This window comes from Styela clava, chromosome 11 (genome assembly GCF_964204865.1).
Source record: "Styela clava chromosome 11, kaStyClav1.hap1.2, whole genome shotgun sequence".
Classification (NCBI taxonomy): Eukaryota; Metazoa; Chordata; class Ascidiacea; order Stolidobranchia; family Styelidae; genus Styela; species Styela clava.
The window spans coordinates 5,980,182-6,007,989 of NC_135260.1; the positions used below are offsets into that span (position 1 = coordinate 5,980,182).

The 27,808-nt window shown below is 36.2% G+C and overlaps 1 protein-coding gene across 1 annotated transcript; it reads right to left on the bottom strand.

Annotated features, from left to right (window-relative positions):
* Positions 1–853: 853 nt before the first annotated feature.
* Positions 854–26,826, bottom strand: LOC120347388 (DNA excision repair protein ERCC-8-like). Its single transcript, XM_039417314.2, has 11 exons — positions 26,610–26,826; positions 25,704–25,790; positions 25,370–25,471; positions 24,958–25,087; positions 24,081–24,162; positions 23,469–23,537; positions 20,493–20,559; positions 4,116–4,213; positions 3,389–3,499; positions 2,301–2,506; positions 854–1,931 (listed from the first exon to the last, which is right to left on the bottom strand). Exons 1-11 carry the CDS (start codon positions 26,699–26,701, stop codon positions 1,725–1,727), a joined length of 1,251 nt encoding a protein of 416 aa, XP_039273248.2. The 5' UTR covers positions 26,702–26,826; the 3' UTR covers positions 854–1,724.
* Between the last annotated feature and the right edge of the window lie 982 nt (positions 26,827–27,808).

Sequence of the window (27,808 nt, forward strand, 5' to 3'; positions counted from 1 at the left end):
TGTTTGTGTTAGCCAAGTGAATATACCCCCTTCCCATAAGCTTTCCTTCTTTACACAATTTGATGTAAAGTAGACGAACAAAATCAGATACTTCCATATTGGTACACATACTTCTGGAGCGCCGTCAGATTGGTATTTCTCTGGTGTACTCAAACTCAAATTTGCGCCAGACTCTCGAATTACAATATTTTGGAATATATATGCTATATGGTCAAATCCCATTAGGAGTAAAGTCGTCAACTCCTACACATCGATTTAACCACCAATCGTACCATGCACATACCCTTAGTTTTCTAGTTCTTACTTCAAATGAGTTAGGCAACACAATAATTGGGCGGTACTCCCGGTTAGAGTTAGGCCATGATTTTATTCTGATTTTTTTCATATTTTAGTTCTATTACGAGTTCGGGGACGCTTGTGTTAGCCAAGTGAATTGCACAACTTGATGTAAAGTAGGCGAACAAAATTAGTTACCTCTATATTGGTACACACACTTCTGGAGCGACCACTGAGCAATACAATCAGGTCTGACAGCACGAAAAAACTTACTACAATTTCGGAAAAGCTACATTTAGTCTCCATAACTAAATACATACCACACTGTGTGCAAAATAAATCAAGTGAGCGCTATAATCAGGTCCTCGGAAGCGTAATAAGTTGGATAGTTTTTCAAAAAATCCGGACCTGAATTTCTGTGTTATGAACGAACGTCATGAAAACCGAAAATTTGACGTCAGTATGTACCAGCCTGCTATTTTCAGTTATTGATAAAATAAGAACTTTTCCCCAGCAAAAAAAAAAACTCCCGATTCTAAGTCTCCAAATTTCGTTACAACACCAGCAAGTAAAAAGCTTTCACATGATTTGGTTTAATTTAAAAATACAAAGCACAGTTTCGAGTAATAATTAAAAAGGTACGAAAGTGGAACTGATTTATTGAACACATTCTACAAAAAATTGAATTAAAAAAAAATAGATGCATCTCCATCTTATTCGCTAAACTCGCTTTGGTTCTGAATTCATAATTTTCAGACGATGTAGCGGATTCCATTTAACATAAGTATCTATAGGGCACTTCAATAATCTACCAAGCTACCATTCAATCGAAGCAAGGCGAAAAAATAAGCAACAATCACATGTTGAATTGTCCAACCTCGACTGGGTAACCATATGATCCGCCACAAGATTTATCTATCTTCATCCTCTCTCTGAGTTATGAATGGAACAAAAAACCCAATCGCATTTGACGAAAGCACAAAAATATACTATAATGATAAAACAAGTGCTTGGTAGGTTAACGTAACGAAAGCTTCAAAATAACTTCAGAAAAAAAGGTAGTAAGTAATCGAGCGAAGTCTAATTCTCTAATTTTCATTACCTTATTTCATTTACTGTATAACTATTGTCCATGAATCTGGAACAAAGTACTGGTTAACTATGCCCAGACCCGACATGGACTGGTAAGCGGAATAAAGGTCGTGTGTGATTCGCCAACGATTGGGCCGTCTATCGGCTTTCGTCACCCCTGGGATGAATATATAATTCCTGTCTATCCTACAACCAATTTTATGTCCTGATACAAACTAAAGTGGAAAGTTGAGTTTTTAGTTCAAGTTCTCCGACCTCAAGTACTAACAATGCTGAAACTGTCACATCACGTGTCATGCCCAACTGTGACGTCACACGGCTTCGATTTCCTTCTTCGCTGCCATTGGTCTGTGTTGTCATCCATCGGTTTCATCGTCGCTCCAAGTGTCAGCCGTGAGGTCGACTGTAGGGCGAGGTTCAGTTGTTCGTTCGTTTCCGGGTTCAACAACAGATCTCAGTCTATCAGAGCCTTGATTTGTTGCTGGTAGAGTCACGTCACCGATAGAAGTAGATGGCGCTCCCCATACAAGTATATTGCCGTCTTGTCCACCGCTGTACATTTCCTGGAATAAGCAATATAACAATATCAAGTTTAAAAACACTGGTGATCAAATATATTTGCTTAGGAAAAAGGGTTAATTTTAATGGAAGCGGACACTGTCGAGTCGGGAGGTTTTTCTATCCATTTTAGAGCTATTCCAAAATTATTAAAAATGTTGGGACGAACTCCGGCACAGTGTTCTTCACCATTTTTGTCTATGCATCCGAGAGGCCATGGCTTTCGTATGGTTAACCCGTCGAATCGGCTTTCCTTTCCTAGCAACTTTTGATTAGTAAAACCATGACCAGATAGTCGGACGAGCGGCCTTCGTTACACGTATTTCTGCTCGTCTGTGGGATGGAAATTAATATTTGCAGAACAAAGCATATACCTGATTGCGAGGATTGAATTCACAGCATGTAGGTCTGTTGAAATGACCTGATAATTTTTTCACTAAAGTTCCTTCCTGGACGTTCATATGTAGAACATGGCGATCACTCGGCACAAACACTGTGTTAGAATCGGTGTTGAAGGACATTTGTACCGGACGTTTGTAGCTGTTCTCTATTCTTCCGTAATTTGTGAGCGTATTTTGGCCTGGAAATAATAAAAAGATGATTATATACTGAATTTACTATATCGAATATATAATGAACAAAAACAAGGACTGAATATGCAGATAACTACACACATGCATACAAAAACTCCACCGCTGCCAATAAGCTCGGCTCTGTGGGCGCATTGAAATCGCCACAAAAATTTGTCTTTTTTATGTTCCATTTGATTTGATTATGTAATTGCACCCGAAATAAAAGTTTTATCATTTATTCGAGATTTATTCAAATAATACAATTCAGATCAAAGGCCTGCCTAACTTTTAGTGGTAAGTGTTAAAAATTGTATCATATTGTCTAAACAGCGTAAAAAAAAAATCTTCAACCATAAATTTTACATTACTTATCGAACTTCAGCCTCTAATTACATTTTCCTCGCTCGCTTGGAATTAGAAAAAAATGGGTATTCTGATGCCACTCCTACCGATGCGAATAAAATTTATCACTCTATTCTTGGAGTGAGACAATAACCTTCGCATACTGCAGAAGTTATTAAAATGATCGTTTCTCAGTCAAGACGCACGATATTCAGCACGTTCATTCCTGAACCTTAGCAGCGGCGAAACTTGCATTTGTTACGTAATAATATGCTCGATCGGACTTGCCCATACTCGAATACTGTATGTGTATATCGTATTTGTCACATGTAAGCTACAGTACTGTATTCTTCCTGTTTAAAACAGACATCAGGCGCTGCATGAATCTGGCAAGGCAATTTTTGGGATATATTATTAAATTTACTCAACATCAGATGCGATCGGCTTTTCCAGACGTGGGTGGCGATCGACGTGTTGGCCACCCCTGTTCTATTCTATCACTTTCTACGATGTTAAATTGGTTGAGTAATATACAAATCTATTCTCACCAGTGGTAGCATTCCATAATCTCAATCTGTTGTCTGTCCCGGTTGAAATCATGAACAACCCATCGGTTGAGAAGCAAATACCGTTTACGTGACCGTTGTGAGCAGTACTTCCTTTAAACAAAAGATACATTGATGGATACTAAGAATAGACTTGTTGAACGAAGATTTGTACAGCTAATATGACTATTGAAGCGAACCGTACAAATTTAGAGGAAGTTATAACAAATCAAATCCTGTTTGGTGACCTGTGTCAATCCAAGAGGGAAATTAATCAACATGGACTCCAGTCGGTACTCATGAAGTATGCGCACCAAGATGTCGCATACCCTGAACCCTAACCTGGTACACAACCTGAGTTCAGGAGATCCCTCCAGTCAAATTTTGGATAATAAGTAACTTGTATCCGACTTAAGTTGTCTTAAACCTTGAGTATGCTGAGCACAAAGCTCAACTTATTCTTCTCACAGGTAACTTGATACTAAAAAGTAAGGGCCCCTATACATGGTAACACAAAAATATAAGTAGGCCTTCAAATATAAAGTCTGCCCAGTAATAAATTCAATGCCTATCTCGACGAGGAGCGACTTTGGAGTAGGGAAATAAAACTATAAGTGCAAGATGTTTAAAACCATTTATAAAATTCTATTTTTGAATTCACCAATGTTATTTTACTTACAACACCAATTAGGAGTTTAGTTCCTTCAAAAGTATATGAAAATAATTCTACCTTTTTTGCTTTTTCTATCTTTTCCATTATGTTGATCGAAGCTCAGCAGATGGCCTCTTGCCTGTCTCACATCCCACAGTAATATACGATTATCTTCACTGTTAAAAAATACGTGAAGATTACTATCATTGTAAAATTATTGCATTTTATAGTGTCTCGATACATATTTTGTCGCAACATTTTATAAAAATAAAATTTTAATTTACCACTTTCGAAAAAACAACATTTTCCTGACGAATTATACAAAATCCCAACCAAGAACGAATAACTCTATTAAATTTTCCTAAAAGCGCTTCAAACACGGCATCCTCGCTAAATGATCCGTGGTAACCAATGAAAGGTTAGCATATTTTGATATATAGAATTGTTGGGGAACGAAAGTGAAACAGTCATTGCCAAATATCATCAAGATGAATACCAAGGCATTGAGCTTTTCGTGCACTACCCAAATTGCCATAGCACGGAAAATCGGATCCAAGATTGCCGAGTAAAACTCAAAGAAGCCGTCAAGTCCCGCGTGAAGATAGACTCATACCAGCCTTTAGGTAAAGCATACAGCTTCTTTATATTGTCATGACAACAAGCTGAAAGATTTACCTGCAAGCAGATTGACAGTAGTCGGAACAACGTCTAGTTTTGAATAATTATGCACAACAATATCATTTATGTACTGCCCAAGCATGAATTGATAAGGGTTCTTTGCGAAGAAACACTCGATACAGTTAATAAAAGTTTTCAAGACAACTATAAGTCGCATTTTTATCAAACATTGGTCGTTTAAAATATTTTAAGCATAATCAATGGAATTATACTAATTCCAAATAAATCTATCTGATAGGAAAACCAATACAGAAGCTCGATTTATATGGAAAAAAAAATCACTTTAATCCTAATCAGAATTAGTGCAATTTAGAATTTTGATTGTTTGAAATGTTGAAAAAAATTGCAATGTCAGTAATTTTAAACTTGTTTCGAATACATTCTTCGTCCACAGATAGGCCTGGCATTTGCGGTACATATGTCGAAGGGCCCCATATCAGGCGAAGTATAGATATTGAATATTTCTTAATTAGGAAAATCTTCATAAAATGGTTCAATACCGCAAGTGAAGGGCCAAACGTGGACAAGTAATAAAGCTCTCTTATACGTAGCAATCCATCACTTTACAATGTAAGATTACTTTGTCGATTCTCTTGTCTTTTGTGTGGTTTTAATCAAAACACGTATTTCTTGTCTCAGCGCAAATAAACGACCTATTTGCCAATCTCTTGAGAAATGGTCGCGATAACAAGTTGGGTAAATATAGTAATTAAATGAATGAAAACCCACATCCTTGCGGTACAGAGTAGTGCGTGGTATCAGTACCCCGAGAGTTATGTCGAAATGATCGGGTTACTTTCCGACTTTCTAGTTATTTCCAAATTAAACGATAAATTGTGGCCGATAAAAAACGAAAATCACGCTCCAGGATACCTAAATGAGATCACTGCAAGAAGGAAAAATACGTTCGCCAAATTCGAAAAATTTAGCTTTAAAGTATTGCAAAATTGGCGAAAACAATAAATGTAGCTTGGTTTTTATCATCCTTCGCCATACCGTCTGTAATCTAGTCGCAAATCGCAATCGATATTGCAAATGTCTCCGCACAAATATGATAAAACAGGAGCAGACACAGCAAATAAACACTGCATTTTAATCGAAGGATGTCAAAAATGCGAGAAATCGGACAAAATAAACCAAAAAATTCCAGATGACATCAAATTATTCGGATACTGAATATCCAAATAGATGTTATGTTTCGCCTTCTTACTGCATTTACAAACGTAAAAACATTGTCGTTTCACCGCATTTCGTAAACTAACTCAGAATCTCGAAAATGATCGAATATATAAATGCTAAAAAGACAATGCTTTTCACCCATATGCAAAAGATTTGCCATATTTTGCGCAGAAAATACGAAGCATATTGCTACAACAAAATGGAGATAATTAGGATGAATCGACCATTTGGTAATGCATAAGCCGCCTAACAAAGGGGAAGGTGTCAGCCTTATGGTATAATCGTTTCCGGACCTGAGAAAAGCTGCTTACATACGGAGATCACACTGTTAAAAATAAGCACCAATAAGTAAAATTTCTGTGCATTTTAGGATGATTTATTACAATTGGAATCTCCGTTCAACTAGTTAAAGAAATATAGGATGTCTCTAAAGTCGTAAAATTTTTTAAAATTGCAAAGGGAATTTATCGATAACATATATTGATTTGGCCCTCACAGATGTATTAAATGAAGTAAAACAATTACTAATTAAAAACAACAAACCTGGTTAGGATATATTGAGAAGTGACTTCATAACAAAATTGAAATTGCAAAAGAACTTTATGAACACCCTGTATGTTGCGATATTCGCAAGAAATGAGCCAATTTATCAAAGTAACCACATGAACTGGGGATGTTAGTAGGATACCAAATTCAATGGATAATCTAGTCTTTGAGGTTCTGAAAATATTGAAATAACATCCATTCGCTAATGAGCCATAAGTGTTAGTACTCACTCACTGGTATAATTCCCGTCGAACAAGTATTGCCGATGGTGCTTAGCGCCATTGAGTATGTCTCAACTATGATCTATCGCGGAAATCCCCGATGTCAAAACACAGCTGTATTAGTTAATAATCACGCCATGTTGTCACTTCACAATACAATTGCTAAATTAATAAATGAGCATATGTAACATGCACATGTGGATATTGCAAAATAATAGATGTCAGGACAATAGTTTCAATTTCGTAGTTCTAAGACGCCAAAACGAAAAAAACAATTTAAAAGTTATTTTGTAACTAATGTGCACGGGAGCTTTCTTTGCCAAATTGCAAAAGTACGGTATGTGGTTAGTTTTTGGAATATTTATAGGGCATTTTATTTAACAAGTCTGCGCGAAACCATTGCTTGCTTACTTCTGTGTAATTTGGTCTCTGTTATCCCGAGGTTTTGCGGACAACAAGTACTGGATTGTATACAGCACAGAATGGCATTGGACATAAAATAAACAGAAACTTTTACGGACTGAAGGGACAAAGCACATACAATTAACCTATTTTATATACACATACAAAGCGCATTTCTTAGTTTACATATTCTAATGTTATGTAGCAAACTAGTCTTTGCAGAAGCAATCAAAAAAGTCCCAAAGTTTCAAGACTACTAGTAGGCCCTTCTACCGAACCACAAACCACGTGTTGAGAGTAAGACACACAGATGAGGTAACAAAAACAGGCTGTTGTCATATACGATGTAGTCTCAAAACAGCCTGAAATTTGATTTACCTAGTCAGTGCATGCCCAAGGAACGATGACATCTCTCCTGGAACGGGAATGAGTTCATTTCCCCACTCATTCAATATAATATCTGGCGCGATCCAATGGCATTGGACTGCTACGAAACTTTAACAAGAATTTGAAACCATCCATACTATAACAACTTTAGGCAACACGGCATTATAATCCAAGAACTACGGTTCAGCCTTTATAACATTGCCAATTGCAATACTTTTGAACGAATGAACATCTACCCTATATATTCTGTTACGCAATCGATCATAATTTTGAAAAAAACAAAACAAACAAACGGATAGGTTGGCAGGGTAGGGCCAGCATAACACATATTTTGATGACGCCAATGGAGCGGAGCATGCTCTCACAAAAAACGGTATTGACAAACGGCGTACGCTTTGACAAAGACTCCAGGCAAGCAGTCACGTATAGGGAGGAGCTTAAAAAACTAGAATATAAACTAAACTTTTTATTTATTTGGATACAGAACTCCGCATGGAAAAGTATAGCAGGCAAAATAACCCGAGTGAAAAAGCACGAACAGTGTAACTTAATAGGCAATAGTGAATGGGGCACAGCGAGAAATTTATTGCAACGAATGTTGTAATAATCCATTCACATCACGCCACAGTGTGTAATAAATTAGGCATGCCATGACATGAGTTCATGGCCATGTATACCAGCGCCATTTGACACTTGTTAGAGTTATTTTTAGCAAAAGATTGGATGTTTGGAACACTTTTCTCCATAATGACGCCTATATTACAAAGAAAACATAGGGCTCACATAACATTTGAGCATTAGTACCTTTAAAAAATTAAGATTCTTTCATTCAATGATATGCGGAATCTTCAGTATCCTATAGATAAAGCTTATGAGTATGAGTATGTTATAAGTATTCAATACTATTCTCAACTATGCGCGCGTCCCAAGACATTATATGAAACCCTTTCATGAATTCCTGGTGGTCCAATTTGAGAAACATATCACATAATCGGATTCAAATCATTCATGAAACAATTCCTGCATGAAATCCATGCTTACATGCCGAAGTGTACCCGCTTCAATATGACAGCCAAATAGGTGCCCCACGCAAAGGGCCATTGGAATGAAAATTGGAATCATACATCCAAACCCTCCTAAACTAAAAGCAGTATTAAAATACAAATGATCTTATCATACAAATGGCGAATATCTATTATAATCTATACTCACACGCAAAGATCTATCTTTATACCATGCCATTACGCAAACTTCAACAGCCTACGCCCAACAGAGAAACCGGGAAAGTGTACGAAGTCAGCGAAACGAAATACATTCCATTCCAACATACGAGGTAATGAGTAATATGAATTAACCGGAAGTGACGCAACGACTCTTATTGAGCGACGCAAAACATATGCTGTTACGTTCGTTGCAAAATCGCCCTGGTTGTCTAGGTTTGAAAATATTGGTGAAATATGGAAATATATAAAGCCCTACTCACAAATTTCAGCGAAATCTTCTTGGAAGTATACTGTTACGTTGGTTCGACTAGGTTTAAAAGGATTGGTAAAATATGAAAACGTATACACCCAAGCACAATTAACCTACCATCGAAATCTTGAAAGTTGTTATGATGGCATGATCGACACCGATGTTAACAAGTTCGGTCCTCGTGGAAAAATATTCCCATATTTCGGAGCTCGGTACAACTCATATCACGCAAATATTCAAATTGATCGAAGTCAAACATCGAAACTGTAGGCGTCGGAAAAATATTGCCACCACCACAAATTAATTCGAAATTAGCCAACATTTTAAGCTCATAACAGGCTGTCTATATGGTAGCACAATAAGTCCTTCAAATGGTATTTGGGACCATATATTCAACCTCATTCGCAACCAATATACCAAATGAATTATGAACACATAACATTGCTCAGATCGCTCTTTCGCCAATCAACGTTTTCTCATCATTATAACAGTGACCCTTAGAAGAGCTTCAAATTATTTGTTCAATAAAGTCAGCTTTAAGATTTTTCTCAACCAAACTCAAAAGTATTGCAAAATTACGATGAACAAGTCGGCAGTGCCACGAACAATCAATCACTCTTGGATGTGAATAGAAAAAAAAAAAATATATATATATATACTCCTTTTCGTATAAGCACCCAATCTTTCCAATTTCGAAAAATATACACCTAGTTCTTGATAACATCGTTAGACTGTCTAATCAACACATTTTATGATTGTCATTCTCAACACAGACACCGGAACATAAATAAAAGGTCAGGTATGTGACTCACGGGTCATCTTAACTGGGTCCTTACCTATTATTCAACGGAAAGCATCAACTAGGTATAATAATACAGGAAGCACCGTTTACACAGGGAAATTTAATACCACTCGCTGCCATGGAAACTGGTAGAACCAGCCAGCAAGGCTTTTTAATACAGATGATCTCATGCTTCACGCAAGAACCCTATAATATAAGCTTATACCCGAAAATTATATTACTTAGAACAATTTAGTCATTCATGCCTTCAGTCTCATGTCTCAACCATGGAACTTTCAACAACTTTGACATTATTGTACTTGAAATCAGGTCGTGTAGTGATTCAAATTCTTCGAATCGGGTATCCGGTTCTAGCGATTACTTACTTTATAATATCTTTATACCTTACTGGAAAACATTATATATCCCTGGACGGCCTTTTTCTGATAAAAAAAATCAGCTAATAATCAAAATCAAAAACCTTATTTTGTATTATTATTGGCAAGTATTTTTTCACAAAAAATAAAAGATTTTGGAATAAAAGCTCTAACAACTTGTTGGTATTAACTGAAAAAAAAATTAAAACGAGAGTTAACCCCGAAAAAAATGAAGTCCGTCCTCCAGAACACCCCTAATTATTTGAAATTTTAACAAATCATCATAACCACACCACCACGCTCGACAAAACAAGACCAACGCCTTGACATGAACCGATATAGCAAAGTATCCGACGATACTTATCGTTTATAGTAACAACAAATACTCGACGACTAAAAATACACCAAATGCTATAATAATATAATTATATGTCTAAATTCATTCACAAAAAAATGGGACACGAGTCACGCTAATAAGTTAGGCCCATTATTGAATAACGGTAATTATATGTGATAAAGAAATAACGAAAAGAAATAACTATAAGATAATGGTTGAGTTTACTCAAAAATACTATAAGCGTTTGTTTTTGTTTTGTTGCCTAAATTAGTTCTGAGATTTTAGGATTGATACGTCATAATCCGAATAAAAAATATAATCACGTGATCTCGAAAAAAATTGCGCAACGTACAATTCAAATATAACTATAATAATAGAATTTGAATATTTTTATAATTCTCTTTATCTTTAGGTACGCCTTATTTTAGTGAATATTAAATAGGATTATGGTGGACGTTTAAGTTATTTTTAAGCGATACAATGGAGGCGTGTTGTGGGTAAGAAGTGCCTTGCGAGTGGGTTAAAGACAATTGAAAATTTGAAAATTATATTAGGCTAAACGTGTGTCCCTGACTCATGATACGTGTATAGATACTGGGCGGGCGATGGCGAATATTCCCATTTTTCGAAATCGTTGGGCCGGCGTCAAGTCATCCGCAAGAAAGTTGATTTGATATCTGTTTTGTATTCTAACCAAGAAAACGCTATCGAATTTTTTTTTAAAATACAAGCACTATGGAGCCTAGAAAAACTGTCCGTTTTCTGATATTGTGTCTAGTTTTGCCTTTACCACCTATCAAACTGGCTGTACCGAGTCTACCGACAACCTGCTAAGTAACAAATTCACAAACACACAACACATTTGCCATCAAACTGGTCCGAAAACATTTACGATAGGGCCACTCATTATACCAGTGGAATAAACGCGACTAAACTACCGCCCTTGGATAGAAAAGAAACATCCCGCTCTAACTGACAAACCAAAGTCTAGTCGAAAAGCGCGTAGGAGCGGTATCATCGAAAAAAAATGACAAAATTTATAACCAAACAAATCTCGCAACGAAAAATGTACAATCACAGCACTAAGCAACCCTGACAACGACACGGCTTAAAACAGTCCAATGAAAATTACTGTTCGTCGTTATTAATATATTTGCATTCGTTGGGAGTGGTACGAACACAACCGCGCTCGATTTAAAGCGTTAACCCTTTACAGACCCGACGCTTAGCGACGTTCAATCAAGAAAGGTACGAGCAATCGCAAGATTTTGAGATTTGTTCGTAAGACGTGAGAGAGACCTAGATATTTCAAAATTTTGTTTTGGATATTTGCGTCCATTCCGCGACTGTATAATACATTTCCTGAGTTCCTAATATCTACCAAGTATGGAAATTTAGTACTTTATTCGGAATAATTTGGCTGATTAAATAAATATATATGTATCAACGATAAACAAAGATGTAATCTTGTACTTAAGAATGATAGCACCACCAATGCGTACAAGCGGTGGTTTTGACCGAATGTCGCTGTCCCTAAAGTCACACCCATCTGTATAAGAGAGCAATATGTCCTCTACATTGTCCCCCATTTTAATTGGCAATTGGGACCAGTATGTTCTCCAGCTTCTTATTTTAAGAGGGGTGTTTCCGTATTTTTATATTGGGGGGGGGGGGGGGGGTATTTTATAGGGGGTGTAGGGAAATCACTGATTGGGACCGTTTATCGACCCCGATCCATGATCTGTTCTAAATATGGATGTCCAATAGCCCTTATTGGTGGTGTAGGGACCATATATCCATCTCAATTTCGAACAGAACTATTTGGGTCATACGATTGCTCGTCACATACCTTGCTCGTTTATGTTACGCATATTGTAATTTACTGCTCGTATCTTTGGCTCTGATTTTCCAACCAGAGACCAAAAGATTTACGATGGTCGTTTGGTATTTCGCTCTATTATTCATTTACTTAATATGATATATAACAGAGCAAGGTATTATTCACCAGCCATACTTGGATCAATTACTGTTCTACCATTGATAACGTTTAAATGACGATAAATTGTTGAAAATCTTTTAACTAGGACAATATTTGTCGAAGGTGGACGTATGTTAGTCATAAATGCGTCGTACAAGGCAACAACGCAGTAATTTTTCCAATTTGGGCGTTTCTATCCAAAACCGAATACTATTAAGATTTTGTGGATTAAACTAAAATTAATTCAAATTAACCACAATTTCATCGTGATATACCTACATGACCGGAGAGCACAGGATTTGCTGTAGGATCGGTATACTGGGTTCCACAGCAAATTGAAAAAAATAAACGTTAAAATTTATAATCGATAAGTCAATTACTTACTTTTAATAAAGTTCGAAAAATCGCCATTTGCAAATGCGAAATTTGATTAAAAAAGCGTTTAAAACACAATGTTTGAACGTTTCTAGAATCTTAATATCAAAGTTTCCAAGATAAAGACCTAGTGACCCATATACTAAGAAGCATATAAAACATATTATTTTCTATCAATTACACAAGACTACATTCAAATTATAGTATTACACAAGTTACCCACCTTGAAGTGATTCCAATCAGCTTACATTCGACATCATCAGTATGAGGTCATAGAATACAAAACTATGATGTCATAAAAGAACACATACCGCACAACCAATGTAACATCGACGCTTAACAACCGACCGAACCGCAATCCCTGAGAGTATGATAGACTGGGAGAGTGCGACTGCCATATGTATATAGCGAAACGTGCATATTATAATGAAGAAACTAAAGTGTTATCATAAAAGAGAAAGAAAGGATAGAAAAGAATGTGATAGAGTAATATATTGACGCATCTGAAAAAATAACTTTCCCAATATGCATATATAACCACACACAGGAGGAATGGAACACAGGTTTTGAAAAGTTACAAAATTAATTTAAAAATGCATTTTACTCAAATCCTAGTCTTTCAAGAATTTAAAGAACCCCAGAATTTTCATAAATGAACGCCGAATATGAAAGTTAAAGAAATCTTATACTTTTGTACATAATTCCGGTCACCATTCGCCTTTTACAGAGGCAAAATTTCAACTCTGGATTTTGGTCCAAAATGGTAGATTTTACAGAAAATCCGTAGTTTCTAATATTCGAACATAGGAAAAGGGGCATTTCCGAATGGTTGCAATTTTGGTTTCTATCTAAACAAATTCTGGTCATTCCTACTACACATTAGCAAAAAATGAAAGATGTGCGGAAAGTACTTGGATACAGTTGCTTCCAATTAATGGAATGTCGCAGGATATATCACGTTAAGATATTTTTACTTCGAACTTCAATGTCAATGTTAAGCGCTACACTGTGGTCACGACTTCATAAAATATAAAGACATTAAAAACTTCCAAACCCTAGCATTGCGTTTATAACGAGAAAAAATGAGCAACGTAAAATCCCATATCGGTAATGCAGTATTACTAATGTCCCACATAGCAGGTATACATTGAATAAAAAGTTATTTCAAATTTCCCCAGCATAGTAAAACGCACATCACATCATTCCAACAGTGCAAGGCAAAATATTCGAGTCAGCGATATCTAGAATATGTTGGGCTCATGTTTCGATAGTGACACGACTCACGAACGACGACTTCCGTCTATTGTGTGTGCGTTATGCGTAAAAATATCCAGGGAAGAAAAGTACCGAGAATATCTTTGGCCGGGCATGAACCATGAACAAATCGGAACATTATGAACAGATTTAACTATGGCAGGTATATATACTGAACTATGGACGCAACTCTCCAGTCGTTAGACATCAAATTTCGAGAAAGTCCAACAGCCGGATAGCATAGGTTATTCACGCGCGATTCGAAATTCAAGATTAACTACAAAAAAAACGGCATGTGTCACTTGCCCAACTTAGGGTTAGAATAAAAGCAGTGCTGGATTAACCATTGAGCAAAATAAGCACGTGCTTAAGGCATCAAAGGAAAGAGGGCACCCGACAATTTCCATAAACAATGTTTCAATGGTGCCTCAGTGGTTAGCAAAACAATTCGAGTTGGTCAGACGGCACAAACATCAATATTGCCCCTTACAAACAGTTGCAAATTAATCCTAACTTGGCCCTTAATTAGTAATAAATATATTGAAACTTACTTACTCAATTTCAGATAACAGAAAATACCGTTTTCATGATTATTTTTTTATACATAGGCAACCAGAATCTCAAGTGCTTAGGGCTTCTGAAAGGCATGATCCGGCCCTGGAAATAAGTGGTTTACCCCACGCTATCGTGGCACCAAAAACAAGAAACAAAATTCATACAAAAACAGACATCTTTTACAATTCGCCATATGGAGCCTTGTCCCGATAACACAAACTAAAGTATTATTACTTTTCCCGACAAAACAATATGATTGATCGCACTAATTTGTTTCCGCATATCCCACATATTTGATATATTGGATTAATATATGTACCTAATGGTGACCGTACATTTGAACCCATGTACATTTGAACCCATGCGTATATCCACGGGTTCAATCTATATGCGGGTGCTAAAACCCATGGGTTAGGGTTAGTATGGGTTTAACTATCCGTGAAACAAAAAAAATACATAGGTGCAATAGCTACAGGTGCAATTGTCATGGGTTCAAATGTACGTGGGTTCAAATGTAATGGAACCGTATCTAATACATCGATGTAGACTAGTACGTTCCCAGTTTGACACATAGTTGATACATTTTGCATAGTGGATTTAACAGAGTTCGTGCACTACTACTATTCATTTCATCAAAGTTTAGGAGTAATTATAGAAATATCAACAATGTCAAAATAATACGTTTGGAATTATTTTCCATGATAATCGAAATAAAATATTCAACTTTAGCCGATAATAAATAATATATGTTTTTTAATACGTTAGGCTCAAAATAAAATGTGAAATACACAGCACTGCGCAATGAAGGAAAGTCGTCTGTGAGTTATGCAAGTATATATGGGGTGTCCATAAAGTCCTAAATTTTTTTTAAATTGCAGAGGGAATTTATCGATACCAAATATTGTTTTGGCCCTCACAGATGTATTAAATGAAGTAAAAATACTTAAACAATACTGAAAAACAACAAACCTGGTTAAGATATATTGAGAACTGACTTAATTAATGAAATTAAAATTGTGAAGGGACTTTATGGACACTCTGTTTATATATTTACTATTATGCGTTCTAAAAACTATTCGAATCTAAAGTATGAATTGGAATTATGCGTCAAAATCCTGACGTATTGTGGATACCTTTCCAGTACAATCTCTCTCCTGCACCATATCTCATATGAACACCTACGTGACCATACCTACAGCCTACCAAAATCGTGACCCTGAACGTTAAAGTTCAATAAATGATCAGAATCGCGCGTTCAAATATCACATCAAATTTGGGTACTCCTGTAGTATGCGAACCAAGATGGCGGACACCGGAAAGTAGTATGTGAACCGGGTCAGGGTTGGACCATCATTTTATCCCAATTTTCCTTATTTTAGTTCTATTACGAGTCCGGGGACTAGACAAGTGACGCCCGTAGTATTTGTACCTGAAATTATAGCCTAACCCTAACCTGGTACACATACTACGTTCCGGTGTCCGCCATCTCGGTTCGCATATTACAGTATCACCAAAATTTGCAAATTCTCATACATAGTTAAGCCTTGTTGGCATATCTGGAATATATTTGACTGTTCCGTGCTATCTGAAAAAATAATTTGTCCCATTTGTGTTCAACTCAAAGCAGACAGAATATAAGCAGCAAATAACTAAAATCTGGCTATAGCATATATATTAGAATAAAAATTAGAAACACATCGAAACATCCCAAGTACCCAATGACCCTCTCGCTCGACTCCGGGTAATTGAGATTAGTCAACGTGCGCTAAACTTTTATAACTCAATTAAAATTAATCATAAAAACTTACAGTGAACTTGACACATTTTTTAAACTGTATGATACATAATAATCCAAGCATGTATGATGGATGGATATACAAGTAGTCGAGGACCTCAGATGCAAATGTGTACATAATGGATAATCAGTAATTTTGCGGTGGTAGGGCTAGAAATACCGTAAATTATATAGCTTGGTGGCAATAGGCGAGAGTTATAACTATATATGTCAGTTATGGGCCACACACATACGTGGTCTGATGTGGGCCAATGGATAAGAATAAATGTGCAAAATAGCTAAATATTTTCTGTTTTAGCTATATACTTGGCATTCTAGACAAGTTTTCGGTGGGTAAGGAAATAGAGGAAGATCCATTTAAGTTAAATTTGATGGAATGCTTTTCTGCATGGGAAAATAATTCATTGAATTATATCCCCAAAAGCCTGTTCTCGACGGAGCTGGCATGGGCGAGAGCTCCGACATGTTATTCCCATCACATCAAAAGCTTTTTCATATTTAGGCGTTTCCAAAATAAACAATTCCTGAGTGGGAAAATACTGAAAAAAAAACTGCAATGCTAGAGCGTTTTATGGTCTTTGTCGGACCAGAAGAATACCAATGTATCCGTCGTAACATACCAAACATCTGCCTAACGCTTTGAAAGTCATGATATATTTCGTAACTTCCAAGCAGCCCAAGCAACATCCAGGATGTGACAAATGATAGACTACGCAAAACAGGAAGACCGTGTTCCGAGCGATGACACTGGGAGTCTCGTAAAAATATAGTGATAACATCACGAATCAACAATTAGTAATTGGGAAATTGCATTAATTTACAAAAAAAAGAACCGGTTCGTCGTTAAAAATTGCAATCAACTTCAAATTGATAACAGGAATTGTCGTATAATTTGATTGATATACCTTTTCTGTGCGAGACTGGCGCTGTTAGCTAATATTATTTGTAAGCAATGTTCTCAATAGTACAGATCGAGCAATAGGGTCACCCACCGCCATATTTGGTAAAACCGGAATTACCCGACGCGCGAAACTGAATATCAAGAGATGTTTACTCGCTTTGACAATCAAAATGTGACACTCATCACATTTTGAGATAACTCGAAACATGCTGTAAAATGTGCATACATAGAATGCATTAGAGAGCGGCAGACAAACCAGCGAAAGTGACACATGGTGGAAATTACCCTGCAACACCGATTTCATTCAATAACCTCTACCGTGCGCTTTTATTCACATATCTTATTTCACGTCTTCCGAAGATCAGACAATGAAAATGCAAAGCCTCTTCCTTCCCCTAGTATCATTTGTCCAGACTTACCAGTTTACTCAGCGATAACCATTATACAATGTCGTTAGACTTCTATATCTATCGAATAGAATTATTGGGGCAAATCCTGTTGTAAGATATGTTTACAAATTGAATGAATTTTTCTCGCTGTATCTGCGAAAAATAAACCCTCAAAGATGTGAATGCAACGGATTGAGGCGTGAAGTAAACAAACAGGACGGGAAGGAATTGAAATAACTGCGAATGAAGCGTTGCAAACGCGCCCTATTCTTTTTAGATTCACTCCCGTTAATTTAGCACCGTTTAAAAGAGTAGCAAAACGAATCAAGTTGATCATAAAACAGAAATGTAAGGACCCATAAAAAGAACGCACGTACGAACAAAGGAAAAACATTTCATTCTATGTTTTAACATAAAGATTTTGAAATTCCGTTACAATTTTATTCTTTCACGTGTTAAATTCAAATATGGAGTCGTCAGTCTAACCCTGGGCCTGACGTGGGCAAATTACGACCTGCGGGCCAAGTCTGGCCGTTGGGAAATTCAATCTGGCCCGCCTGATGCTTCAACAACCAAACTAAAACCAAATTTTGATATTTTAGTTAAAAATAGCTCAATGAACTTGTTGAGATTGCGATAAATTTAGTTTTGGCACAAGGCTTATAGTATCCCACTTTTGATTTTGTAATGCAGTAAATATTGTTCATAAAATGTAATTTTTTACGTAGCACTCACATGGCCCGCCAGTCTACGTGAGCAAAATATTTGGCCCCTGGTCCAAAAACCTTGCCCTGCTAATCAGTAAATGAGAATATGAACATTTTTACAACATCATAGCTTTGCTCAAATACGACATCGAAATACCTACAAACGAAAAATGGTTATCGCGATAAATTAAATTTTTACATTTTCAATGTTTAAATTGAAAAAAAAAAAAAACGCAATAATATGTCTTGTCATATAACGGAAAATTTTTCCAGAAAAAAAAAACTATTTTTGACTTGATAAACCATCAACGTACGAAATTAAATCGATGAAACAGGAAAAATTTGTACAATTACGCGATAAAGAATTGTCAGTATTTGTTTGTATAACTCAATTCTCCACAACTAGCAAAAATAATGTTTAGTTAAAAGTCTGCTGGTGAACAATGCTAGTGGTGTTATTATTAACAACGATAAATTCTGGCCCACAGATATTAGTGCACTGTCACTAAAAATCGAAATAAATCCAAGCCGGTAGAAAGTAAATTTCGTTCTCCGTGGGCACTACCTCATCCGGTGCGACACTCCTTTACATATATCATTATAAATTGTTTATTTATTTATAATTTCTACGAATACAACTGACAGAACTAGTGAGTAAGGATTTGCTATCTGACAAGCCTAAACAGTAGATGAACAAATCGTAAACTGAGTATCAATTTATATTCATGCTAATAACGCCTGAACATGACTGTTTCTACAGTCAAACCGGATAAAACTGGCATGGACTGGATTGTAAATTGTTCCATTGTCCCTTGTATCGAAAAAAGTGAACGAATGATATTTACATCACATTTGTCAAATATACTCGCTTAGTAATGCATTGCTACAAGATTGTCGGCTGTCGCCTATGTAATTGTACTAGTCCAGAGGTGGGCAAATTACGGCCCGCGGGCCGGATCCGGCCCACCGAAGAGATTCATCCGGCCCACTGAAACTACGACGATATAATATCGATGAAAATAACGTCATAATGACCCTGATTGTTACATTGCGCTTCTTATCATTATATAAACGTTTATTATATATGGACTAGCTGTTGTAAATAAATGTTTTTTTATTCATAGTATTTCATATCGAGTTTTGAGTCTCCGACACAGTAACCAAGTCTATCTTCTGTAACTGGCTCACTTAGAAAAAGTATTGCCCACACCCGTACTATTTTATACCAATCGATTCAAATTTTTTTTATACATTGATTTCAGGCATAAGTCACATTACACACGCGGTGAAAAACAACGTTTTTAGACCAAATAACATCGCCGGTTCAATGAATGTTACTAACCTTACGCACTAAACAACTCTTATTTTTTAATCATGGAAAAATATTTCGGCCCCATAACACGGACTTATGGACACGGACAAAAATAAATTCCGTTAGGAGAGGGTTAGTATCGCATGCAGAGCTCATAAAACTAATGACGAGTTTTTAAAAGAAATGCAAAGTCATGCTATTCTGTGTAAAAATATAGGAGAAAATGGTGCTGGAAAATCATTGTTATGACTGGAATAATAATTACATATACCCTACTTGGAAAAAGGGCGTTGTATAGGATGGTCATGTGCGACAGATGCCATGATAGATGTAATTTTTCCTCAAGACGGGTTTTCAGTTTCTTTTTGTCGTATGCTACAAACTATTATCACCACGATTCGGAACTGGGTAGAAATTCACGGTCGTGTTTAAGGGGAGAAAGGGATTTTGTTTTGCATTTGCTGTAGTATTATCGATATTCATAAGTTTTTTGATATAATATATTTTGCTGTGGTATTACTAATATATAAGTTTTTTGATATTATTATTAATTCCTCTTTACGCACGGGCTATAATTACTTAAAACTGTACAAAAGCGAGAGTGCGACTTGCGCCTATAACATTAGCAAATGATTAATTAGAGATTGCATTAACAAAGTACTTTTTATTCATAGTGAGGAAGAGTTCCAAAATAGGCGAAGGAAGAATTTAGAGGAAAAGGTTGGATACCATCATAGCACTGTTCTACTGTCTAAAATTATGGATTTTATCAAACGTCCTACTGTAAAAATTCGTGTAAAGTACAAACCTTCCAGTTGCGACTTCGTACTCTTTAGAAACTGACCATTTCACTGCCAGAATTGGGTGCCGATGACCTGGAATTAACACGGATCACACAAATGTAAAAGGATGTTGCCAGAAAGGAGACTTGTTCAATATTCTAATCACAAAATATGAGAATCTCATTCGGCAAGAGAAATGTTTTTACCAAGATTTCGCCAAAGAATGGTATAAAATCGCCACAGGAAACTAAGGTCATGTAACATTCAGAGATGAACTTTTTTACCTTCCGTTAATATGAAATAGGTCTGGGTTTCAAAGATGTAGGCCTACATATTTTAGTTTAGATTTTAGATGTGTCTAATTTTAGGTTTGTCTATATACATGGCCTTGTTTGGTACGAATGGCTCGAATAATCTTATAAAAATATACCATTGGACAACATGTCGGTTTTCCTCTTCATAAATTGAGTATTAAAAATCTTACCGACGCGGGAAATATCAATTGCTGTACGTACCCGCAAGCGACAAGTCCGCATTTAATCGCCCACATAACAAGCTCGTAAAACCGACGCCAACTATTCCTAAGTGGAAATATTAAAATGTATATTATAATATTAAGAGTGGTAAATGATTAATACAACAATGAATTAAAATCCGCAAAAATGATAAGAAAGTTTTTGAGTCCCTTCTCTTTTCTATATTCACTGAAAATGGGATCATTGGAAGAAATTTGTGCAGCTAAAATGACTGATGAATGATGATTCAAAAATTACCAGATTGCGCTAATTTGAGCGGTAAAGAGCAATCTCTTTTCGCCAATGTAAGAATGTATAGCGAGATAGACAAGAAAATTACAGAGCAAAACTGGGTAACAATACTCTAATATTAACTGAAATTTAATAAAAATTTACTCCCAATTCCTGCCCTTGCATTATTCGATACTCTTGTAGTGTGTGTACCAGGTTAGGGTTAGGCCATAATTTTATTCCGATTTTTCTAATTTTGTTCTATTACGAGTTCGGGGACTGGATGTGTTAGCCAAGTTGATATACCCCTAAGCCCATAGGCTTCCGTCTCTTTACACAACTTGATGTAAAGTAGGCGAACATAATTAGTTACTCCATATTGGTACACACATTTCTGGAGCGCTTCAAACTGGCGGTATAACCTGTATTCCGACGCAAGTTAGGGTTAATATATATTATGAAAGAACCCATGTCATAAATCGGACATTGACTGTTTGCCTACTTTTTCAAATTTGCTTTAACCGACATGTTAGGTATGTTGACATAGGGTTCGTACAACGCGTTATTGCTCGCTAGCTATTCAATTCAAGTAGACTCGATAATAATCGTCGTATTAGCTTTACTGGTTTGCTTGGATTTCAAACTATCATTCATCAAAATCAACCAATCAGAAACAATTAATTACGTGTTGAGTGAATTTTTTGAAATGACGATTACGTTATGCTTATAATTGAATCCTAATTGGGGTTTGAAGGAATTCGTTTATCAAGTAATTTATGAATATTTTGCTGTAATAGATATCGACCACAAAGGTCGATTTTACAGAAGAAGAATATTTAACTACACACAACCATATTTCGCAATCACACACTGTTTTATACTTAACCAAATTTGTCCGAATTGTAATCAAAAGAATATTCAGAATATGGCTTACTGTTAAAGAGAATCTACGGTCGCATCTAGGGTCGCGAACAACGCAGAAAATTTGATCATTTCGAAAAAACAGCATCTTATACAGGACTGTGTGCGGGGTGAATATTTGAAAACGTCTAAAAAACGCCATTTCTACGCGCGATGCCCATTTATATTTTTCATATCACTTCTCAAGCACAAACATACAACAATGTCGACAAAGAACAAGCAAAACGATGCGTTCCATTAACAAGTCCCGGCACGAAATGCACATACTGAAGGCGGCAGGGTAGATCGTAAATTTATACAAATATAATGAAGGTTAGACACACGAAGAGAACGCCATTTTACGACTTAACAGTAGATAAATCCGAAAGCGTATATCATTAACACACGTATGGCCATAGATGTTTCTCGACACAATAGTAGTGGTTTGGTTATAATAGTTTGTTTGAAAACATTTAACGACTAAACGAAACTGCAAAAACGCGCCAAAATGCGAGAATGATAGTCGGAAAGCTCCCCAAACTGGGGTCGCAGCAAAGAATTTTAGGAGTCGCAATAGTACATCAATTTCAACAAATCACTATATCTATTATACTTTATTAGACGTTTGATTCGAAACACAATTATTAAATCTAATGCAAAACATAAATATCACGATTTCGAGAGAATATATAGAATCATAGAAGCGGCGCGCTTGCATACCAATGCCGACATGGGTCGCCGAAAATATATTTCGGCATCCTTAAACGTACACTTCCTCGGCCGCCTTATGATTATTAGCTAATCAAGAATATTTATTATGGCATTATAGTTCTTTTCATATATATTTAAATCTATGAAAGGTGATATTATAAAAGGAAAACTTCAAAAGTGGGGCTCATGATCCAAAATAAAGAATTAGTCGCGTTCCGAATCAAATACGCGGAAGGTCCGGATTCGGACCGCGGTCCGCCAGTTGAGTAGGCCTGCTTTATAATTTTATATAATTGTTTTTCCAGGGCTGTGGATTCGGAGCATGTTTCTTATATCGGAGACAATGTCCCCCTGTTTGGAGTCAGCGCCAATCGAAGTAAAAAAGATAGAACTCATTAAGTTGAATGGGCATTTTCAACAGACAATCAAACAAGGCTTCACACACATAAGCGCATATCTGCCTTTTAAAATCTGCCTCCTGGGCATCCTGAACTATAGGAAAATATTCCTTCCAAAAGCCTAGCTCTTCATCGCCACTTAGTGTAATAGTAATATCTTCAGCCAATTATTACCTTATCAGGTATATTTTCCAAATGCATGGACTCGGTAAGGGGCGATATCATGTAATCAAAATCAAACTTATACCTCTCAATATATGGCTGTTGGATCCCGTTCTCATATCGGCCAAATACACAGAAGAATCAGATGTACCAACTGGAAATAAAAGTGATTTGAGTAAACTATGTTGAGAAAAAACACATTCAAGTCCCTGTTAATATCAAAAATTTATCTATCTTTTTCATTTCAAATAGCTATTCCACTCACAGTTCACTAATCAGGGTGGGACCTGAAAAGTAGTAAACATTCTTATCTGGTTCAATTATAATAAACCAAATAAATCCCACCTGTGGACAGGGTAATAGAAACTTTTTGGAAGATAACACAATTAACAGATTGTAGACTATTCGAGTGAAATAAACGGCGCTTCAGAAGTATGTGTACCTATATGGAAGTAACTCATTTTGTTTGCCAACATCAAGTTGTGTAAAGGAACTGAAACCTGTGGGCCGGGGGGGGTATATTCACTTGGCTAACACAGACAGTCTCCGAACCCGTAAATTCATAATAGAACTAAAATAAGGAATAAGGTGTTCGAATCAATATACACTAACCACATGAAACAAACCAACCTGGGCCTCAACACACAAAATGCATTTTTTAGTAAGTAAGTAAGTATTTTTTAAATGGCTAACCTACCTGCTATCATGTTGTGTGATGAAGCCAATGGTGACATTGCATGAGTGTTGACAATAAACTTGTATTTAAAGGTCTCAGCTGGCTGAAATGTAAATAAGAGAGTTTGATAATATATTAACACTGAGAGCACATAGTCTGATAAAAATGGGGCGTATATAAAATACAAGAAGCAAAAGGAGAAAAGTCAATACAGGCTAAATAAACCGTCTCCCAACAGGGGAGAATTCAACCCCAGGAAAATTTTTTTATTGGTAAATATTAACTAGTTGAATATTCAAATATTAAAACTATATACATGAGCTACACGGGTAAGTAACCTAGGCTTATCAACTTCTTTTTAAAAGGAATACATTTTTTATACACTGTTTTTATACGTCTTTCACCCAAGCATCTTCTTTTTGATAAGAAGCTGTAAAGACCGAAATTTCCTGAGCTCAGCAATGCCTACCCTATTTATCATATATCTGGCATGGGATATGAACAGGGGCGTGCCTGGAGGGTGGCCCCGAGAAGCTCGCTATAGAAATGAGTTTGTTGCTTTTTTCATGATTCAAATAATATTAATAAATAAATATTTCACTTTTACTTGACCTTTAATTTATTCATCTCATGTATAACAACATCTATAATTTGTTTATTCCCCAAATAATTTTTGAAGTTAAGTAAAAAGGGGAATCATTATCAGAAACTCGCCGGAGCAGCAGAAAAGTTTGACACGTGACTAGATATGAATCAGAGATTTTTAACTGACATAAGCGAACATAGTTAAGCTTCAACCATCAGGGTATGTTACCCAAAATAAAATGACGCCATGGGAGGGGTAGTGAGTTTTGAACTAGAAGAATATTGTGGATGAACAAATTTAAATCCTTCTTACCCGAAGAGCATTAGCATCCCATATTTTGAGAGATTGGTCAGTTGAACTGGTTGTGAATATAGCATTATCATGTTGATACCACTGGACACATGAGATACTGTATTGATGAGCAAATCGACTGTGCTGTGGCCTGAAAAAAAAAGACATGTCATTGAGACTAGAATTTTTGGTACAATGTTTTAAACGTCTTTCATTCCAAACAAGTCTCTGTACTAGCAGCCAGAATTACCAGGTTTTGAAACATTTTGAATACAGATTAGTAAATTAGGATAATAGTTTCCAAAAATTACATGTTGTTCAAAATATGCAATTCAAGAGTCCTGCTGCAAAGGCACAGAGGATAGGAAGTTAGTCACACAACCAAACTCATAATGTATGCAAAATGTTGTTTTAAATTTAAAAACACAAGTACCTTCCTATTACAGCAATTTGTTGAATGGTATAAGACTTCTTTCCAGTGGAATTCCATGTATCATAAATCACAATTAACTTGTCTGAAGATCCACAAAGCAGACTAAAATACAAATGAAATGACAATTCTAAAAGAGGTCGAATCCCTATCCAATCCCGAAATCTTAAAATGGGTGAAGTCGGTTCCTGATTGACAATTTAACGCTAGGCATAGTCACATAAAAGATCTAGTTTGAGCCTGTGAAAATGGTGGCTGGGACGATGAAAACTAGAATCAGAAAATTACAGTATTCTAGAAAAAAAAAATCCTAAATGCAAGAAGCATAGGCACTCACTATCTGTTCTCTACTGGATCGAGATGAAGAGAATTTATTCCACCTGTTTGTACATTCTGTATCTGGCAATCGTCTGACAATTGGAAGCTGAAAAACAGAATAAAAATCAGATATAAAATCAAACATGATATAGAGAAGTTTGATGTTGGAATTGTTTCTTACGAATAGGGGACACATTATTCCTGTACTAAACACCTTGTATATTGAAGGTTGGAATCATGAATGATTGTCAAAATAATAACAATTAAAATATGGTCCCGGGCTACAATATTGTGAATTTTACTTCAATACGATACTCTAATAACAGATATTCGATAATGTACTGGCACTTTCATATCGGAATAAGATTATTTTGGTCAGTCACCTATGACCTATTGCATTGGTGATTCCTATTAGAAGACTTGAAATGGTGCTTGTGCAGACCTGATATACAGATATAGGATAGGATTTTCATATTCAAATAAATTAAGTTTAGCAGATACGGTAACTATCTGATTATGCTAACCCCTGTAACCTGAAAAGCGAATCAATAGCAGCAGACTGACAGAGAAAAGTCCTGAAGTTGAAACGAGAATATCGGTCAGAGACCGAAGACTTATCGATCGAAAGTTAGGGGATCCCGCAAAACATCGCTCTTACTCCATAGTGACACCTTGTGTCCCATCACTAATTAATTAATAACTCGCTAATTATACGACATATTTCATCCAAAATCAATAGGCTTCTGGTCCGAGATAAGATGAATGCACATGCAAAATCTGGAGCAGATTTAATCTCGCTTTCGTGAGATATCGCGTGCATCTAACAGACAGACAAATACCTATCAACATACTTACGGATTAAAATCGATAAGTAATAATAACAGCATTGGGAGGCCAATACAAACAGACAAATGCACAAACTTACTCGAACACCCGTTGACTCTCTTCTGCCCTTTGGAAGGAACAAGAAGTACAGTCGCCAATTTCTCTTGCCCACAAAAGTGAGATCCTTGACATCCCGTCATAGACGATGAAGATAAGTGGTAAAACTTAGCAAAATCAGTGAAAATGATGGCGATAAACCAAAACCAGACGACAGCGAACTCACAAGACCAAAGTCGCTGTCGAAAATGCAAGAACAACATGTTTACCATGGGCAAACAGGAGGCGGGGCTACGCAGTGAAGCGGGAAGAATAGGATTTTCATATTTATTCCGGGCATGGATGTTTCCCCGAGCATCGATTTCCTTGTTTATTTCCTTAGCAAAAAACAAACAGCAATAAGTCAACAATAACGTAACAATTGCAATTTGTTGAGCCGTTCAAACACTTCTTTCGCTTAGGCCAGGGATCGGCAACCTACAGCCCGCGGGCCGAACGGCCCTCGGAGTAATATAATCCGGCCCGCGACGTTTCCTTAATTATATTAACAAAACAGCTGTTTTGACGATTATATTTTTTACAAAACAGAATTTATTGTGATGCACGTGCAGACTAAATGATATTATATTCTAACAAGTATAAAATTCACAATCACCTGTTTAATTTGTTTATAATTATTAGAAAAATGGCAACAAAACGCAGACAAGTTTATGCTAAGTGAAAATGGTTCAATGGCGCCGAAAATATTTAAATGAAATATTTTGAGATGCAATGCAATGACGAAATGAATCCATATTCTAATCAAGAGATGTATCACTACTTGGTTTTTGTTATAAAAAGTATCATCCTTTCGATTTTCCACTTTCTAAAAATATGTGCGCCCCCAATGACTTGCAACTCCTGATTTTGGCCCGCGATCGACAAAAGGTAGCCGACCTCTGGATTAGACAAATATTTTCAAGCGGGGTTGTAAACATTACCAAATTTCATGGTTTTGCGTGTTTTATGTCAGTTTTATCTTCATTTATATATATGATATGTGAGGTAAATTCTGGTGAACTTTCAACCACCATAATTGGAACGAAAGAAGTCGTTAGAAGTATATTACATTGAATTTATCTACCTACATTTTGTTATCATTTCGTGTAAGTTGTCCACAGATCCTTTCAGCAATAATGTTTTTTCCTAAAGTATTGCCCGATTCTGAATTGTGTTTTTTGTATGCTTGTATTATTTTTTATT

Bases quoted from the DNA above. Each gene is read 5' to 3' on its own strand.
- LOC120347388 (XM_039417314.2), bottom strand. From the start codon at position 26,701: ATGTCAAGGATCTCACTTTTGTGGGCAAGAGAAATTGGCGACTGTACT. The intron at 25,472-25,703 runs GTGAGTGCCTAT...TTTGTATTTTAG, and splicing joins GATCCAGTAGAGAACAGATA to TCTGCTTTGTGGATCTTCAG. The intron at 4,214-20,492 runs GTTTGTACTTTA...ATTTTTTAACAG, and splicing joins TACGAAGTCGCAACTGGAAG to TGAAGATAATCGTATATTAC.